This window comes from Panthera pardus, unplaced genomic scaffold, assembly GCF_024362965.1.
Source record: "Panthera pardus isolate Hobbes unplaced genomic scaffold, ASM2436296v1 HiC_scaffold_13, whole genome shotgun sequence".
In the NCBI taxonomy this organism is placed as follows: domain Eukaryota; kingdom Metazoa; phylum Chordata; class Mammalia; order Carnivora; family Felidae; genus Panthera; species Panthera pardus.
In genome coordinates, this window is record NW_026526688.1 from 132,114,622 (window position 1) to 132,134,579 (window position 19,958).

Below are 19,958 nucleotides of genomic sequence, written 5' to 3' on the forward strand. Positions count from 1 at the left end.
GACTAGCCACGTGCTGTTTGGGGGGCGGAGCCGGCAGTTCAGTAGGAAACGAAACCGACGCTCTTGTAAGGGGGCGGAAGAGAAGTGGAAAAGGAAAGGGAAACTCGAAAGCGTCAGAAATGGGTTGGAAGGCAGCCACAGTAAACAGGGTGCTGGCAGGTCACGAGATGGGTGGGCAAGGCTGAGGAGCTGTCCCCGGGCGAGCTTTGGCCACCTGAACTCCTGTACTAAGTGGCTTTGGAAGAAACACTGCAGTTCCACTAGGAGGAGCACTGAACACGGGCAGACTTGCATAATTTCCAGAAACTATGGTAAGGAAAGTCAGCTTGTTAAGCATTCTGTCTCAGGCTCCGCCACACGATCGCGATGAAACTGAAAGAACTGCGCGGTCACTCCCTCCGCCCACGTCGCGGTGCCTGGCAACCAGTGATGTGCTTTCTGTCAGTACGGTTTGCCTTTTCGAGAATTCCTTACAAATGGAGTCAAACTACTGTGCAGTCTTTGTGTCTGCCTTTTTCTCCACTTAGCATAAATAATGCTTTTGAGATCAGTCCTGTTGTGTTTCATCAGTAGTTGGTCAGTCAGTAGTGATTGTTGAATGGTATTCCGATATATGGGTATACAACAATTAGTTGTCCATTAGCCGATTAACAGGCACTTCAGTTCTTTTCCAGTTTGGGGCTACAATGAATAGAGGTACTATGACAATGAGCAAGTCTTTGAATGGATAAATGTTTTCTTGTGAGTAAATACCTAAAAATGGAATTGCCATATCGTATGATAAATACATGACTGTGGTGAAAGACATTCCGAAATCTTTCCAAAGTGCTTACCGTTTTGCATATCCTCCAGCAATTTATGGGAGTGCCGGTCCCTCTATACATATCCTTGACGACATTTGGTATTGTCAGTCTTTTAAACTATAGCCGTTGCAGTCTATAGGTGTATCTTTACTGTGGTTTTAATTAACATTTCCCTAATGATTAATGATGTTGAAGCATCTTTTCATATGCTTATTAGTGCTAATCTCTGTCTCTTTGGTGAAGTATTTCTTCACATCTTTTGCTGTTTATTAATTTGAATGGTCATTATCTCAAAGTTCTTTATATATATTGCAGTACTTTATGTTATATATCAAGTCCTTTATTAGATTTGCTTTGAAATGTTTTCTACCAGTCTGTGGCTTGCCTTTTAATTTTATTTAGTGTCTTTTGAAGAGCAAAAAATTTTAATTTCAATGCAATTTATCCATTTTTTTTCTTTTACATAGTTAATGCCTTTTGGGGGAGGGTCTTAGAAAAACTTTGCTTAACCCAAGATTTCGAAGATTTTTTTTACATGTTATCTTCTAGAAATTTTGTAGTTTTAGGTCTTTGTTACATTTCAAATGAAGTATTCTTTATGGTGCGAGGTAAGGATAGAGGTTAATTTCTGTCTTTACATATTTCCAGTTGTTCTAGCTAGCCTTTGCCGGTTGGATTGCCTTAGTGTCTTTGGCAAACCTCTGTTGGCCATGTGTAATTGGATTTATTTCTGGACTTTTTACTGTGTTCCCTTGATCTATATATCTATTTTTACTCTGAGACCACACTGCTTTGATTACTGTAGATTATAATTAAGTTTCAAAATCAGTTCATTGAAATGCTCCAGCATTGGCCTTTCTTCGGTGTTCTTTTGGCTATATTTTATTTTTGTTTGTTTTGGCTATTTTAGGTCTTCCACATTTCCATATGTATTTCCATATATATTTATCATTATCTACAAAACAAACTGCAGGGATTTTGAAATTGCACTAAATTAAATTAGTTTGGGAAGAATTGACATAATTGATATCTCTCCCCAATAATTTAAAGCTTCTTTAATGTCTTTAAGCAATATTGTCTAGTTTTCACTGTATAGTTGAACATATATTGTTATATTTATCCTTAAATATTTTTTATTTTTTGATGATATTACAAATGATACTTTTTAAAATTTAATTTATGGTTGTTGTGAGTATATAGAAGTAGTTAATTTTTATATTTGACCTGGAATCCTGAGACTTTTCTATATTTACTTAATACTATTGGTGGGTGGTTTGTTTTTTTAGATCCCTTAGGATCTTCTGCAGATGATCATGTAGTCTATAAATCAGATAGTTTTATTCCTTCCTTTCAGATCATTATGCCTTTTTTTTCACTTTGCCCTCTTGTATAGACTAGTGCCTCTAGTACAATGTTGAATAGAAGTGATGAGAGGCATCCTTGCCTTGTTACTAGTTTTATTTTTATTTTTTATTTTTAAAGTGTATTTATTTTGAGTGTGTGCACACGCTCACACAAGTGAGGGGAGGGCAGAGAGACAGGGAAAGGGAGAGAATCCCAAGCAGGCTCTGCACTGTCAGCGCAGAGCCCAACTTGGGGCTTGATCTCACAAACCTTGAGATTGTGACCTGAGCTGAGACGAAGAGTCTGAGTCTGACGCTTAAGCGATTGAGCTGCTTAAGCGATTGAGCCAGCCTGTCACTAGTTTTAGAAGGAAAGCATTTAGCCTTTTACCATTAAGTGTAAGTTTAGCACTTCGTAGGTTCTATCAGATTGAGGAAGTTCCCTTCTGGTCCTAGTTTGCTAAAAATATCATGTGTGAGTGGCTATTGCATTTGGTCAGTTTTTTTGTGTGTGTCTATTGAGGTAATTACATGATTTTTTTGGTCTTACTGTGAAATGTAATAGATTTTTAGGTGTATTTCTGGACTAAACCCCACTTGATTACAGATATTATCCTTATATTTTGTTGGATATGTCTGATATCCAGAATCCTGGAAAAATTTTTTTGTATCTCTGTTCATGAGAAATACTTGCAGGGTTGTTGTTTTTTTTTTTTTTTTTTCCCCTATAATGTCTTTGTCTGGTTTTGATATTAGGGTAATGCTGATATTGTACTTAATTGGAAAGTGTTCCCTCTTCCTCTGTTTTCTTCTTCCTTTTTCTTTCTTTTTTTCTTTCTTTCTTTTTTTCTTTCTTTCTTTTTTTCTTTCTTTCTTCCTTTCTTCCTTCCCTTTTTTTTTTTTTAATTTATTTTGAGAGAGAACTTATGAATGCGAGGGAGGGTCAGAGAGAGGGAGACAGAGAGAATCCCAGGCAGGCTCTGCACTGTCAGCTACAAGCCTGATGTGGGGCTGGAACTCCCAAACTATGAGATCATGGCCTGAGCCGAAATCAAGAGTTGGATGCTTAGCCGACTGAGCCAACCAGGTGCCCCCCCTTTTTTATTAAGATTTTATTTTTAAGTAATCTCTGCACCCAATGTATGGCTCTAACTCACAACCCCAAGATCAAGAGTTGGATTCTCTTCCCACTGAGCCAGCAAGGCAGGGCACCCCTCTTCCTCTGTTTTCTGAACGAATATGTAAAGAATTGCAATGCTCTCTTCCATAAATGTTTAGTATAGTTCATCTGTTTGCATTAGAAGATTTACATTGGAACTGAATGGCCTGAAAAATACAACTGAACAGTCGAGTGCCTAGGGTTCCCTGAGATTTAGAGGTTACCTTTTCCCTTAAAATTCAAATAGAATACATCTGGGCCTTCATTCCATTTATTATATAAACCAGACATATCCAAAAGAAATCTGAGAATTGACTGGGGCTTATGTTCCTACAGACCACCTCACATTCTAGTATCCTTAGTGAATTCTCTCTGTTCTATCTTCAGGTGATTCTGCTCTCTTTCCACATCAGCACCCCAATTTTGACTTTACCCCATGGTCTTTCCTTTTCCAAAGTGCCACTGATACAAGGCTTCTCTGTATGGTTGCCATACAACAGGAACTTATAGAACAGTTTACAGTTTATAATTTAATACAAGACAGAACTGATCTAAAAAAATCCATTGGCCATTTATAGCCATACTTAACTTCTCCTTTAATTTATTCTATAGCCATATTGCTAAGACATATTTCATGTCTTCATTTTCTCCAACTACCATCGGATGGGAGCTCCTGGTTGGGCTCAGTGTTTAACCAAAATAATGATATATGCATTTAGACTGACTCTTGGAACAGGATTGAGGATAAGTATTTATTCAATGAACTAATGAATCCTTTAACATATAGATTTTTCAATAAAATTACTCAGCAGCTGGCTAAATTCAAGACATTTTAGAATATAAAATATATATTTACATGCCTCAAAAACCTGTTGAATTACTTTATTTTTTCAAACCAGCATAATATCTTTAATATTTGCAGACAGTGTTTATTAGATGAACAACATTTTATTTATTGTTTCTTTCCAAAGTTTATTTATTTAATTAGAGAAAGAGAGAGAGAAGCAGAGAGACAAGGAGAGGGAGAATCCCAAGCAGGCTCTGCACTGTCAGCGCAAAGCAGGACATGGGGCTTGAACTCACAGGCAATGAGATCATGACCTGAGCTGAAATCAAGAGTTGAACTCTTAACCAGCTGAGCCACCCAGGTGCCCCTAGATGAACAACATTTTTAAAAATATCTGTTGGCTTTTAATATTCAGTTTATTTTTACATGAAAATTATTGTTCAGGAATAATTCAGTAAAAAGCAAACATTCAAATAACAAATTTAGGGATCAAGAAATGTTAATTTATTAAAAAATTATTCTTAAAAAATTATTCTTGATTCATCATATTATTGTTTACCCCAACATTTGTCAACTAATTCTAAAATCTATTCAACCCTTTGTGTCACTTAGACCTAAGGAAGAACAAACGAGTTGAAGATGAGAGGGCCTGAGAATACAAGGCATCACCAAAACTATCAGGAGTCAGTCTGTGATTTGGAGGGAGGCAAATCCTTTGTTGCTGTTGATGGCTACTTGAAGGGCCTCCTCCACTCTTTCCATCGTAGAATATTTAGGGAGGTCCAGAATATTATGACATGTCAATGCTCTTGGGTTATCTCTTTCACTGAAAGTTTTGGGACAGCGAAAGAGGATTCCCATTTCCTGTTTGCCTCTTGCATGCAGCCTGTCATTTCCTTTAAGAAAAACTAGAAAGAAATAGACTTTGGTTAAGATGTGTTGTTTTTTGTTTTGTTTTGTTTTGTTTTGTTTTGTTTTATATCCAAGTTAGTTAGCATATAGTGCCATAATGATTTCAGGAGTAGAATCCAGTGATTCATCCCCTATATATAACACCCAGTGCTCATCCCAACAAGTAACCTCCTTAATGCCCCTCACCCATTTGGCCCGTCCTCCCACCCACAACCCCTCCAGCAACCCTCAGTTTGTTCTCTATATTTCAGTGTCTCTTATGTTTTGTCCCCCTCCCTGGTTTTACATTATTTTTGCTTCCCTTCCCTTGTGTTCATGTTTTGTATCTTAAATTCCACAAATGAGTGAAGTCATATGATATTTGTCTTCCTCTGATGGACTAATTTCATTTAGCATAATACACTGTAGTTCCATTCACATTGTTGCAAATGGCAAGATTTTATTCTTTTTGATTGCTGAGTAATACTCCAGTGTGTGTGTGTGTGTGTGTGTGTGTGTGTGTGTGTGTGTGTACACACACACAACATCTTTATCCATTCATCTGTCGATGGACATCTGGGCTTTTACCATACTTTGGCTATTATCAATAGCACTGCTATAAACACTGGGGTACATGTGCCATTTCAAAACAGCACACCTGTATCCTTTGGATAAATACCTAGTAATGCAATTGCTGGGTCCTAGGGTAGTTCTGTTTTTCATTTTTTGAGGAACCTCTGTACTCTTTTCCAGAGTGGCTGCACCAGTTTGCATTCCCACCAGCAGTGCAAAAGAGATCCTCTTTCTCCGTATCCTTGCCACCATCTGTTGTTGCCTGCATTGTTAATATTAGCCATTCTTACAGGTGTGAGGTGGTCTCTCAATGTGGCTTGGATTTGTATTTCCCTGATGATGAGTGATGTTGAGCATTTTTTCATGCTTCTGTTAGCCATCTGGATGTCTTCTTTGGAAAAGTGTTTATTCACATCTTTTGCCCATTTCTTCACTGGATTATTTGTTTTATGGGTGTTGAGTTTGATAAGTTCTTTACAGATTTTGGATACTAACCCTTTACTTGATATGTCATTTGCAAATATCTTCTCCCATTCCATCAGTTGCCTTTTAGTTTTGCTGATGGTTTCCTTTGCTGTGCAGAAGCTTTTTATTTTGATGAGGTCCCAACAGTTCATTTTTGCTTTTGTTTCCCTTGCCTCTAGAGAAGTGTTGAGTAAGAAGTTGCTGTGGCTGAGGTCAAAGAGGTTTTTGCCTACTTTCTCCTCTAGGATTTTGATGGCCTTCTGTCTTACGTTTAGGTCTTTCATCCATTTTGAGTTTATTTTTGTGGATGGCGTAAGAAAGTGGTCTAGGTTCTGGGACGCCTGGTTAAGTGTCCGACTTCGGCTCAGGTCATGGTCTCGCAGTTTGTGAGTTCGAGCCCCACTTCAGGCTCTGTGCTAAGAGCTCAGTGTCTGAAGCCTGCTTCAGATTCTGTGTCTGTTCCTCTCTCTGCCCCTCCCATGCTCATGCTCTGTCTGTCTCTGTCTCTCAATATAAACATTAAAAAAAAAAAGTGGTCCAGGTTCATTTTTCTGTATGTTGTTGTCCAGTTTTCCAAACACCATTTGCTGAAAAGACTGTCTTCTTTCCGTTGAATATTCTGTTCTGCTTTGTCAAAGATTAGTTGGCCATATGTTTGTGGGTCCATTTCTGGCTTCTCCTGTTCCATTGATCTAAGTGTCTGTTTTTTGTGCCAGTTCCATACTGTCTTGATGATTACAGCTTTGTAATACATCTTGAAGTCTGGAATTGTGATGCCTCCAGTTCTGGTTTTCTTTTCAGGATTGCTTTGGCTATTGGGGTCTTTTCTGGTTCCGTACAAATTTTAGGATTTTTTTTTTTCTGGCTTTGTAAAGAATGCTGGTGTTATTTTGATAGAAATTGCATTGAATATGTAGATTGCTTTGGGTAATATCGACATTTTAACATTATTTGTTCTTCCTATCCATGAGCATGGAATATTTTTCCATTTGTGTGTGTGTGTGTCTTCTTCAGTTTCTTTCAGGAGCTTTCTATAGTTTTCAGTGTATAGATTTTTCACCTCTTTGGTTACCTTTAGTCCTAAGTATTTTATGGGTTTTGGTGCAGTTAAGATGTTTCACAGAAAGAACAAAACATAAAATAAAAAGGGAGAAATCAATCATTTCATTCAGTAAACAATACTGAGTACCCTTGTGCAGCAAGAACCACATAGGGCCATGTGGAGCATAGAAAAATCATGACTTTTGGTCTTTGTCCTCAGTGAGTTCATGGTCTAGTTGGGGAAAATCACATAAAAGGAAAGAGAATAGCAAGATACAGGGAAGTGTAATTTAGCTCAACTAGGAAATATGAGATGAAGAGTCTAATGAAGGCCCTGAGACTGAGGGGGGCACCAGGCGGGGGGTAGCAGGGAGACTTCAGTCAGGGGTCACACCTGGCTAGTTAGTTCTCAAGGAAAGATGTTACATAAACTTTCAAGGCAGAGGGGAAAGCCCAAGAAAAAGTCAAAGGTGGGAAGATGTTAGTGAACTCACTGAATGCACAGACAGTGGAACCAGTGGGCAGAAGCAGAAGTTTACCATTCAAAGAGAAAATCAGACAGGTAGTTTGGGCCTGTGAATAAGTAGTTTGTGGAGAAGTTGGAATTGTCCTCCAGTGGCCTCAGTAGCAACAAAAATAGCAAGAAGAAGTACATCTCAGGAATAACTGAACAAAGGGATGGGGAGGTGAGAGAATAAGTCATTAAGTCTGTGCTAGGGAAACCTTAGGGTTCCCACCAAGAGACATTCTTACACCACAAGGCCACAGAGCTTAGTGGTTCAGAGCCTTGGCTTTGGACCAACCTGTTGGGTTCTCACACTCACCAACTGTCTGAATATAGGTCAGCTACTAAATGCATCAAGCCTCTTTTTCCTCAGTTTTGAAATGTGGAAAAATAAGTACCTACCTCAAAACATTGCTATTAGGATAAAGGGAAGTTACAGATATGAAGTGGTCAGTACAATGCCTGGGATAGAATAAGCATACAATAAATGCTGTTAGTATTATCATCAGCGGTCATTGCTATTGGTATTATTTCTAAAATGGTATTAGAGAAATACACATTGTCCTAATTCCATAGGTCTTAGATAAATAAAGATAGGAATGTGAGATTAAAGGTTTGATTAGGAACCAACTAGTGATATGTGTATTATTATTATTTTTTTTTAATGGGAAACTAGGCTTTTATAAATAAAAACATTGGTTTAGGAAGCCTGGCTTTGCCATTAACATGTGTGACCCACACTATGCATAATGACTTCATGGCAAATAAAGTATTTATCTTTTAAAAAGATATTTAAGTATAAATCCACCTATTAGTAATACTTACAGAGGAATTTTCTCTTTTCCTCCAAAGTTAATTTGTGGAAAGCTTTCCAAAACATCAGTATAGTAGGGTGTGATTTGTGGTATCCTTGACCATATTGTGAATTCTTGAGAAAAAAGAGGGAGAAAAGTGGTTTTTAGAAGGAATATACACAAGTTGTTTGGAAGAACTGGGGGCACTTTTCGTTATCACCAACCTTTTCAAACTGTTTCCAGTCATAATCAGTATTTCCAACCACTGCTGTCATTAGTTCTTCGGGCTGGAAAATTGTAAGCATCTCCTTGTCACAGACTTTATAAAATCCTCTCTGAAATTCCTCATAAACTGCCTTTACAGAGGTGTTGAAAATGTAATCAACACATACGGAAACATATTCTTTCCTTGAGGGAAGCAGAAAAGAAAAAGCTGATAACATACTTTACCATTGACTAAATATTCTCTACTTTACCCTTTTTACCATTTCTACTGAGAAAGAAAAAATAAATTGTTTCTACATAGCATACAACCCTGTAGACAGAGAGAAGTAAAAACATCTGGTCAGCTGGAGGAAGGAACCTCAGAGAATGTAGCAAAAGGACTAAGACTTTGTTTTGCTTTCATTTTCTTCCAAAATCCTTTAAAAACTCTAATCTGAATATGTAATTCTCTGGGATGCCTGGGTGGCTCTGGGATGCCTGGTATTCTCAGGGACACCTGAGACTTCAGCTCAGTTCGTCCATTGGTTCCAGCCTAGCATTGGGCTCTGTGCTGACAGCTCAGAGCCTGGAGCTTGCTTCGGATTCTGTGTCACCCTCTCTCTGCCCCTCCCCTGCTCATGCTCTGTCTCTCTCTCTCTCTCTCTCTCTCTCTCTCTGTCTCTCAAAAAATAAAAACATTAAAAAAAATGAATATGTAATTCTCCTGCTTAAAATCTTTCGAAGGCTTTCTTTCCATTGCCCTTAGGGCAAATTCCAAACTTCCCTGATCTCACTCTTGGCTGACACCGCTGGCCTCTTCCCATTTGCATTAGAAGCTTTGGCCAAACTGACCTTCAGTTCTGTGGTCTCCCTGTCTCTCTTGTAGTTAGGCCACAGCATGCAGTGCTCCCTCTTTACATGGTAACTTCTCCATGTAACTGCTCCATCCAGAGTTACATATAAACATGACTTTCTCAGGGTTGGTCCTCTGTTCCCTTCTCCCTCCTCTGTCACAACACGTTACTGTGTGTAAATTATTTCTGCGAAGTCTGGCTTTCTCACACCATGATGAATTTCCTGATGGCAGGGTTGCTACTTGGAGGTATTTCCACCAGATATCCACCGGAAACATGACAGTCTTTGAGCAGTGTTGTGAACTGTCCTAAGTGGACTGTCCTGTCTAAACCAATCCCCATCAGCTCTCCCCTGAAACCAGTGCTGGTAAGTGGTTAACAACCAGCTCCCTAAAGAGAAGAAAATGAAAGGGAATCCTCATTTGCAACATTTGCCAGTTCTGGTGTAATATTCCCACCATGGCTGATTTCATGCTACTGATATTTTAATAATAAACTCTCAACATTTTTGAAAATTGAACAGTCGGCTCTCACAAGCAGATACCAGCTGGCTCCAGCATAAAACTACTGTAAATCTCTTAACTAACTTTCATCACAGTGCTCATCCTTATCTGACATTATATTACATAATAATTTATTTGTATATTGTCTCTGTCCCAGTGAAACTTAAGTTCCAGGTTTTGTCTTTTTCACAGCTGTATCTCTGGTACCTAGAATAAAATCTGGTACAGAGTAAGGACTCAAAAATAATTGTTAAGTTGATAACTAGTGAAAGTGCTGCAAAGGAAATATTTAATCCTGACTCCTTTTTCCCCTTCTCTTACCCTGTAACTTTTTTTTTTTTTAAGTAGACTTCACACCCAGCAGAGTCCACCAATTTTTCTCAGAGAATAGGAGCTAAAATGATCATCTGAAAAGCTAAAATACATTTATACATTATAGTGAGGAGTGCCTGGGTAGCTCGGTTGGGCGTCTGACTTCGACACAGGTCATAATCTCATGGCCTGTGAGTTCAGCCCCATGTCAGGCTCTGTGCTGACAGCTCAGAGCCTGGAGCCTGCTTTGGATTCTGCATCTCCCTTTTTCTGCCCTCCCCCCAGGCCCCCCTCAAAAATAAATATTTTTTTTTATTAAAAAAATTTTTTTTAACGTTTATTTATTATTTTTTTTGAGACAGAGAGATACAGAGCGTGAACAGGGGAGGGTCAGAGAGAGAGGGAGACACAGAATCCGAAACAGGCTCCAGGCTCTGAGCTGTCGGCACAGAGCCCGATGTGGGGCTCGAACTCAGACCGCGAGATCACAACCTGAGCCAGAATCAGATGCTCAACCGACTGAGCCACCCAGGCGCCCCTCAAAAATAAATATTTAAAAAAATTTTAAATTGGCCCGCCTGGGTGGTTCACTCAGTTAAGCATCCGACTCCAGCTCAGGTCATGATCTTGCGTCTCTGTGAGTTCAGGCCCTATGTCGTCTGGCTCTGTGCTGACACCTCAAAGCCTGGAACCTGCTTCCAATTCTCTGTTTCCCTTTCTCTCTGCCCCTCCCCATTCACGCTCTGTCTCTCTCCCTCTCTCAAAAATAAATAATAATTTATTTTTATTTTTTAAATTATAGTGATACAAACATTTTATATGTATTCTGTGTCTCAAAACTTACTTGTTGGTTTGGTCCACAGGTACAGAGATCCCATTTGGAATTAAATCCACATCATTTTTGTCCCAGTGTATCTGTAAGCAAAATGTACTCAGGTACCAAACATGAAAAAAAGTCTGAATAATCAACTGCAGGGGCCATGGGCAGGTTGCCCCATGATGGGCCACATTGGCATGAAGGTTATTTCTGAGTTAAAAGCAATAAAAAACCTACAGAAGTGCACACACACAGACACAAAACCAAAAATTTAAACCCCCCCAGCAGATTCAGGAAAAGCTCTTTACCTCCCCCTCAACTGTCTAAAAATAATTTAGATAGAGGACCTGCACCCTTTTCCTTAGGTCAGAATGACATATATACCTCATTTTACCTGCCTTTGGAATTTCCATGTTTGTATGGCTTCCCTGTATGTACAAGATTAAATTTGACATTCTCCTGTTAATCTGTCTCATGTCAATTTGATTCTTAGTCCAAGTAGAAGGACTTCTAAAGGCAGAATAAATTCTTTCTCCCAAATACAACCACAATACCATTATACCAGTACATTCTTCCCTATAAAATGTTAAATAACTGGGAGCTAAATAATTATTTGTGTAGTAGCCTTTTAAATACGTATAAAAATTAAAAAAACCTACCCTAGTATATGTTGTATATTGTCTTACGCATTTAATTATTTACATTGTTCTCATCGATTGCATAATTGCTGTATTTTCACTTATTTGAGAGGATATAAACCTAAGGTATCAAAGGAGGAACAGGTGGGAGGAAAGTCTTACAGTACAGAAGTAAAATACCCTTCTGCCCAGAGGGGCAGGGCAGAAAATAAAAACAAAAACAAAGGATTCTCCTATTTAAGGTAATATAGTAAAAATTCTTCTAAAAAACAGATTCAAGCTAAACTATAATCTGGTTTGCATTGGTACTCACAGAAAAATATATGTAAAGCTCTTCTCCAATGTCATCAGCTTCATTATTTAGAATTTCTTGCAAATTCCTAATGAAAATTTTCATTTAAAAAGTTATTTTTAATTTTATTTTGTTTTTAAAGTTACATTTACTAATCTTATAAAATTTCAAAAGTAATGTTTAATGGAAAAAATCTTTGACAATATAGAAGTGTATAAAATGCCAGGTAAATGTCCTCTCTTTATCTTCCCACTTCCTCTTCCTAGATTTAACCTCTTTTTACAGTTTGATTGGTTGGGTCACTGCTAACACATAGACACTGCTGTGTCTTGATGGAAATTATAGAAAGGAGCCCCTTCCTGTAGACCAGTGTTTCTCAATCTGGGGTGATTTCGGACATAGAGGACATTTGGCAAAATCTGGAAACCTCTTTGGCTGTTACAGTTAGCAAACGGGTTGCCACTGGCACCTAATGGGTAGCAACCCTATAAGCTGTTAAGCATCTTTAATGCTCAGATCAGCCTCCACAATAAAGATTTATCTAGCCCAAAATGTCAGTGTTACCAAGGTTGAGAAACTCTGTTCTGGATGGCCAGGGCAGTGTAAATCTGGGCAGTTTCTTTTTCCACTAATAGTACATGAGAAGAGAATCCTTTTCCCCAATCTGTTGCCAACTCAATATTTTATGAAAAACTTTTTAACATTTGTCGATCTAGAAGCAGAAAAAGGATCTCATTTTCATTTATAGTTCTTCAATTACTAATAAGGTTGAACATATTTTCATTTTTTATTAGCCATATATATATATACACACACACACACACACATGCATACACATACACATACATACACTCAGCCATACATATTTATGTATGATGACACACATATACACATATATATTTATATATCAGCGATACTACTCCTTTGTCATATATGTTGCCAGTATTTTCCTTACAGGATTTAGTTTGCTTTTTAACTTAGAACAAGTATTTTTCAATTCTCAAAAAATAAAGTTGATGACACACTGATTTATTTAAATAAATATGACTATGATTTATTAAAATACATATAGCATGCATTATTCTTATTAAGAATATTGTGTTCTGTTTCCATCTAGATAAATTCAAGAGACTAGGCCAGAGCTCTAGGTTGATAATTAGAACATTTGGCTTTTCTTTATTTTTGAACATGTACTTTATTATAAGTCATGCTCAAATTCAAATTCATCAAAAGAGCATACATTTATTGCAATTAAAGACCTTTTCTCTGTGTGTATGTGTGTGATTAGCATCATTTATTCCTGAACAACTGAAACTTACTAATTACAGTCCTGGAAAAACATTTACTTACTTTCCGAGAAGAGGACTGAGTTCTATTAAATCTTGCAATGATGCCTTTTGGTCCAGAAGTTTCTTAAAGAGAGCCAGTGGGAAAGGAAGGTTGGCAACATTTAAATTGTACAGGGAGAGTCCACACAGCATCCCAAAGAGAAAATATCTCTTCTTCTCAAATTTAGGCTGGAAAAGGAAAAGAAAAAAAAGCAACCATAATATATTAGAAATAATCAATAATCCAAAAGGATAATTAGATGAATAAAAAATGGTTTCAGTTCCCTTTTCTAAAAGTCCCAAATTAGAAACAAAATGGGCTTCAGGAAAATAAAGTTTGAAGTTTTACACAGGCTTTAATACAATTTAAATTTCTTCCATAAGTTAACATACAAATTGATAGTTCAGGTAAATAAACGAATTCACTTACTGTTACTGAAAGCATATGGGGGTATAAAAAAAATTTGCTCAGATAGCCTTATAAACCAAGGTTTTCATTATTTACTTTCATAGTCTTTGCCTTCAAATTCATGTAGAAAAACAACTCTGCAGAAGGAAGAGCACACTTTCTCTGCACTTTCATTGTGCATTAGGCATGTCATATAAGCGTGTCCCCTTGGACGATACTGCCCTCAGCCTAGGCATGCTGACAAGGACAAGCATATGGGTCAGGGAAGGTGACTGATTCTGTCGACCGTGAAGGTGGGTGGAAAGAAGAGTCCTGATGAAACTGGATTCACTCTTCTCTCACTTGGTAGTCGGAGATGAGGGAAAACACTGGCCACATCTTGGTAGGCCATCACTACCATACAGCCGAGAGACCCCTAGCCTGAACACTCTAAATACATTTGTAACATTTAGCCTCACAATTACTGTAAGTAAATAGGGCATGTAGATTGAGGCTATGAGGTAAGTGGCCCAAAGCCATTCACCTGCTAACATCAAGGCTGGCACTGGAAAAGAAATCTTAGAATTTATATAAAATTCTAGGAATTCAAACTACCCCACAGTGACGGAAATCAGATGAGTAGTTGGGGTTGCATGGGCATGAGGCAGGGGAATGGGGAGAACGAAGCGGGGGAAGAATGGCATTAGAAAGGGGTATTAAGAAATTTTGGGGGATGATGAATATGTTCATTATTTTGACTGTGGTAATAGTTTCATGGCATATGCATACATATATCAAAACTTATCAAATCAGACACCGGATGTATCATAGTCCATTGAATCTCAACTATACTTCATAAAAGCTGTTTAAAAATTTAACGTGCATAGAATCACCTGGGGATCTTATAAAATACATGCTCTGATCTGGGGTGGGGCCTGAAGTTCTAATAGCTCCAAGAGATGCTAGAGCTGCTGCTCTGGATCATGAGTAACAAGGCTGTTTATATGATCGAGTTTTACATTATCATGTATGGTTTTGTGTTGTGGTATATGGTATACTTTTTCTGTTCTGTAAAACTGTAAGAAAATAAATAAGAGACTCACGCTGACAGGAAACCACATGTAGGAACCCTCTTCAGGATATATGAACATTCCATATTCTGTCTTGGTCATCTCTTCAAATATACAGTGGAAGAACTCAGATTTTACCCCTTCTCCCACAGAACAAATTTCTTTAATAAATTCAATCTGAGGAAAGAGAACACACTCCCAGGCTCAGTTTTAAAATACAATGCCTTGATCTTTCTGGAAAAGTTTCAAACCTCCTGCAGCCATCAGAATTCCTAGAAACCCACACCCCTTCGATCCCACACCTCACTCAATTTCCTGCTGAGCAAGCGGATGCCGCAAACCTATTTATTGTCAGATTATTGTATGCGTGTGAATCCTTTACACTGTCATATGAACTAAGTAAAGGAGGATTCTAGCCAGACTTAGTATTCACCAATTATGTTGACCAGATTCTTGAACAAGATTTTGATATGCTTCAGGTCCCTGGAACACTAAATTCCCTGATTCTTCTCCCTTAATGTCTACCTTCATCTCATCATTCAGACTTTATAGCTCTGGCTCTAGTCAACAGCTATTTGGTTTCTCCTGCCTCTCCCCTCATTAGAAACTCTGATAAATTGGGGTGCCTGAATGGATCAGTCCATTAAGCGTCTGACTCTTTCAACGTTTTTTATTTATTTTTGGGACAGAGAGAGACAGAGCATGAACGGGGGAGGGGCAGAGAGAGAGGGAGACACAGAATCGGAAACAGGCTCCAGGCTCCGAGCCAACAGCCCAGAGCCTGACGCGGGGCTCGAACTCACAGACCGCGAGATCGTGACCTGGCTGAAGTCGGACGCTTAACCGACTGCGCCACCCAGGCGCCCCTAAGCGTCTGACTCTTGATCTCAGCTCAGGTCATGATCTCACATTTGTGAGATCAAGCCCCATGCTGGGCTCAGCACTGACAGCATAGAACCTGCTTAGGATTCTCTCTCTCCCTCTTTCTCTGCTCCTCCATTTCTCTCTCTCTCTCTCTCTCTCTCTCTCTCTCTCTCAAAATAAATAAACTTAAAAGAAAACAAAACAAAACAAAAATTTCTGATAAATTGCCCTCCCAGTCCTTCTGGATTTAGCAGCTTTGAAAGAACCATCAGACCTAACTGTCCATAGCCCTCCTGTAGGAAGTCACTATGAACTGTCCTTTTCTTTTTCTTTCTTTTTTTTCCCCCAGTTCTATTATTTATTTAATTTTATTTTTAAGTAATCTGTACACCCAACGTGGAACTCAAACTTACAACCCTGAGATCAAGAGTCACATGCTCTACCAACTAAGCCAGCTAGGCACCCCTTATTTATTTTTTAAGATGTTTTCTCTCTTTTTAAGTTTATTTATTTATTTTGAGAGAGAGCAAGTGGAGGAGGAGCAGAGAGAGAGAAAGGAGGAGAGAGAAAATCCCAAGCAGGCCTCTCACTGTCAGTGCAGAGCCTGATGTGGGGCTCAAACGCACACACCACGAAATCATGACCTGAGCCGAAATCAAGAGTCAGACGCTTAACCAACTGAGCCACTCAAGCGCCCCTATTTTTTAAGATATTTTCAAGTTAAACACTTTGACACTGAACATGTATGGTAGCTTAACCTACCCAAGTATGAGATGTAAGAAGCCAAAACTGTTCTAGCTTTATTAAAAGAAAAGTTGTGCTGCAGAAATTGTCCTTTTCTAAAGTTGGGGCTCTGTGGCTAAGTACTATCCCAGTTTTCCTCCTACCTACCTTTCTAACTACTTTTCCACTTCTTCCCTGGCTAATTTCTTTTTATCGTTATAATATAAGCCTCACTAAGCATTCACTTTCTCCTTCCTTTGCCTGGAAGATCTTATCTCTGCCACTTTGATGAACCGACTCCTTGGCCACAGACCATCATCTCATCTCCAACGGCCCACATTGTGTTCCATCTGGATATCCCAATAATAAATTAAGCTTACTTCCAATTTGCTAATTTCTACTCGCTGAACACTGGCAAGTCTGCCTTCACTGTGGTCAGGACCCACTCACAAGTGGCCTCAACAACCTTGCCTTGTTAGGAGTCTGTATTTTGATTGGCTCTGTCTTGAAGCTCAGCTTCCTACCTCTTTGTCATCTCCTGTGGGCAGAATAATTTTCTATTGATTTCCTCATAATCAAAATTTAAAAGAAAGTAGATACAGAGGGAGATACACAACTAGAAAGTCTGGCCTATAAAAGAGCTTCTTTGTTTTCCATTTAGTCCCACGGTGGAAAATATCCCTCTCCTGTCTGAGTGCTACCCTCCAGGTTCTGGCTTTCCCTCTGAGAGCCTAAGTTATCCTCTCATACCAGGAAAATCTCCCTTCTGTACAGAGTCCAGCTTTTATTTAAAAAGTTACTCATTCTATGTCCTCAACAGGGCAAATGATCTGAGCTCCAACACAGTAAAAACCCTACAGGTACCCAAAAAGATGAAGTGAAAGATGATTAGAATTAGAACCAATACAGTAGAAACTCTGTGACTAAAACCAGAGCCGGGGCCACCTGGGTGGCCCACTCAGTTAAGCCTCCAACTCTTGATTTCAGCTCAAGTCATGATCTCACGGTTTATGAGTTTGAGCCCCGTGTCAGGTTCAAACTGTCAGTGCAGAGCCTGCTTGGGATTCTCTTTCTCTCCCTCTCTCTCTGTCCCTCCCCCCCCCCCCCAAAATAAATAAATAAACCTTGAGGCACCTGGGTGTCTCAGTTGGTTAAACTTCTGACTTCAGCTCAGGTCATGATCTCTCGGTCTGTGAGTTCAAGCCCCACGTCGGGCTCTGTGCTGACAGCTCAGAGTGTGGAGCTGCTTCAGATCCTATGTCTCCCTCTGTCTCGCCCCTTCCCTGCTCATGCTCTGTCTCTTCGCTGTTCAAAATTGAATAAATATTTTAAAAATTTTTTTAAATAAATAAATAAACCTTAAAAATAAAATAAAACTAGAGCCAAAAAGTAGGAAAAGTATCTATTCTACCAGCTGCTTGTCGATGGCATTAATAGCCCAAATTCTGTACCCCTCCTCGATCCATATCTGTTGCATGTAACTCTGCAGTTTCTCCCATTAAAGAAGCTGAGTATATTTCATCGCCCTTGACTTGGGTTCAGCCATGTAACTTGCTTTGACTAAAGCAACTTTAGTTGTGTTATTAGGCTTGCTAACTTGTACCTCTGGCACTGAAGTGAGAAGAATACTATGCTTGCTGGTCCCAGGAAGATGAAAAGCACAGGAAGCAGATCCAAACTGTCCCAGCCAAGCTTAATCTAGCCTAGATCATCCAATACCTAGCCAACTCCCAAATATGTAAACAAGTGCAGACAAAAATCAGTAAAGCCACCCAAATGAATTCGATCTAAATCAGCAGATCCTTAGTTGAATTTCAGATCTCTATAATAAGTTATTGTTATTTTAAGTAATTAAGCTTTGGGATGGTTCACTATGCAGCAATTTTGTAGTCATAGGTAATGAATAGTTAACACCTAATCCCAATATTCAATTAAACATCCCATAGCTTTTCTCTAAAGGGTAAGCAATTTTTTTTCTAATTTTTAATTAAGGGATCTCTGTGCCTGGTGTGGTGCTCAGTCTTACAACTCCAAGATGAAGAGTTTCATGCTGTACGGACTGAGCCAGCCAGGCACCCCAGATTGTGGAAAACCATACAGCTGATAACTATAGTTGCAAAGGCAGGCTCCTCCTTTACTACATTATATAAATGTTCCCCTTTCACATTAATAAAAATGTCCAATGAGACTTTTACTGTACCACTAATAATTTACAGAGGTCAGTGTCTTCAACTTGGCTTAACTGAAGCAGAGCATCTTCAACTAGATGACTTCGTCTGACTCTAAGTGTAAATGTAGGTTGTCCATCCTTTGTTGGCAGATTCACTTGCCCCCAATCCAGGTATTCTTTCTGTTTTAAGCCCTAAAAAAAGAAATATTTTAGGAATCTCATAGGAACACTAGGAAGTGTTTAATATTTCAAATAAACATAGTCTGCATAGCATATACTTATGCCTACTACTGCTGTATATACTCATACTGTAATTATTTAAGAATAAAGGGCATCATAATCTACACTACATTGTGAAAAACAAAGAGATCACAGGATCTGTGAAACCATGGCATCTAGGAATTATATACAAGGAATTAGTCACCATGGAGGTACAGCTAAATAATTACAAGCTATCTCATTTGTAGTAAACATGATCCTTTTTTAAAAAACATTTTTAAAAAGTTTTTTAATGTTTATTTTTGAGAGAGAGAGAAAATGCAAGTGGGGGAGGGGCGGAGAGAGGGAGACACAGAATCTGAAGCAGGCTCCAGGCTCCAACCTGTCAACACAGAGCCCGATGTGGGGCTTGAACCCACAAACTGTGAGATCATGATCTGAGCCAAAGTCGGACGCTGAACCCACTGAGCCACCCAGGCACCCCTGGCAACATTTAATAATTAAAGAAAAAGGATTAAGCATCATTCCACTTTCCTGTGTGAATGTAGCCAAGTGACCCTGGTTGATGAGGAAAAGTTCTTTACAGAATTTAGTCAGTAACTTTGGAAGTAATGATAAGATTAGAAATAATGCCATTGTGCAAACTTCAACCAAAACAATGGATAGAATTATTAAATAAAATGTTGACGCGGGGGTGGGGTGCCTGGGTGGCTCAGTCAGTTAAATGTCCAACTCATGATTTTGGCTCAGGTCATGATCCCCGGGTCATGGATCAAGCCCCATGTCAGGCTCCACCAAGCCCCATGTCAGGCTCCACATTGAGTATCAGGCTGCTTAATATATTCTCTCTCTCTCTCTCTTCCCCTCTGCCTCTCTCACCTGCTTTTGTGCTCTCTCTCTCTCAAAATAAATAAATAAATAAATAAATACATAAATATGATAAATAAATAAATAAATAAATAAATAAATAAATAAAGCATTAATGGGAAGCATTAAAATGGAAGAATCATGTGGTCACCACCTGAACCCACTGAAGAATCTCAGCATGAATAAGAGTGAAACAACCAGAAAGGATGCACTGAAGTATGGAGAGGTGAAAGAAAATTGGGCCTGGGATTTGCTGTAAAATACTTCAGCTAAAATAGTGACAACTAAAAAACAAGTCAGAAATGGGGAAGTGCAGCAAAATGTTGATGACTTCTGAAATTTTGTGAT

General features: G+C 38.7%; 1 protein-coding gene and 1 long non-coding RNA gene across 4 annotated transcripts in view; one reads left to right on the forward strand and one right to left on the reverse strand.

Annotated features, from left to right (window-relative positions):
- Positions 1-115: 115 nt before the first annotated feature.
- Positions 116-19,958, forward strand: part of LOC109276108 (uncharacterized) — a 30,077-nt gene continuing 10,234 nt past the window's right edge. The window contains exon 1 of the long non-coding RNA XR_002084505.2: positions 116-311. This is a non-coding gene — a long non-coding RNA (uncharacterized LOC109276108). The remainder of the gene's footprint in view (positions 312-19,958) is intronic.
- Positions 4,574-19,958, reverse strand: part of HERC6 (HECT and RLD domain containing E3 ubiquitin protein ligase family member 6) — a 62,370-nt gene continuing 46,985 nt past the window's right edge. For 2 of the 3 annotated variants that reach the window (XM_019464646.2, XM_019464637.2), the window contains exons 16-23: positions 18,555-18,716; positions 14,801-14,944; positions 13,332-13,498; positions 12,003-12,069; positions 11,079-11,149; positions 8,586-8,769; positions 8,393-8,495; positions 4,574-5,000 (exon numbers count right to left, since the gene is read on the reverse strand). In XM_019464646.2, coding sequence (XP_019320191.2) covers positions 4,777-5,000; positions 8,393-8,495; positions 8,586-8,769; positions 11,079-11,149; positions 12,003-12,069; positions 13,332-13,498; positions 14,801-14,944; positions 18,555-18,716 — 1,122 coding nt within the window. In that variant the 3' untranslated portion in view covers positions 4,574-4,776. Of the gene's footprint in view, positions 5,001-8,392; positions 8,496-8,585; positions 8,770-11,078; positions 11,150-12,002; positions 12,070-13,331; positions 13,499-14,800; positions 14,945-18,554; positions 18,717-19,958 lie in introns of those variants that run through there. The other variant, XM_019464654.2, reaches the window with a different exon arrangement.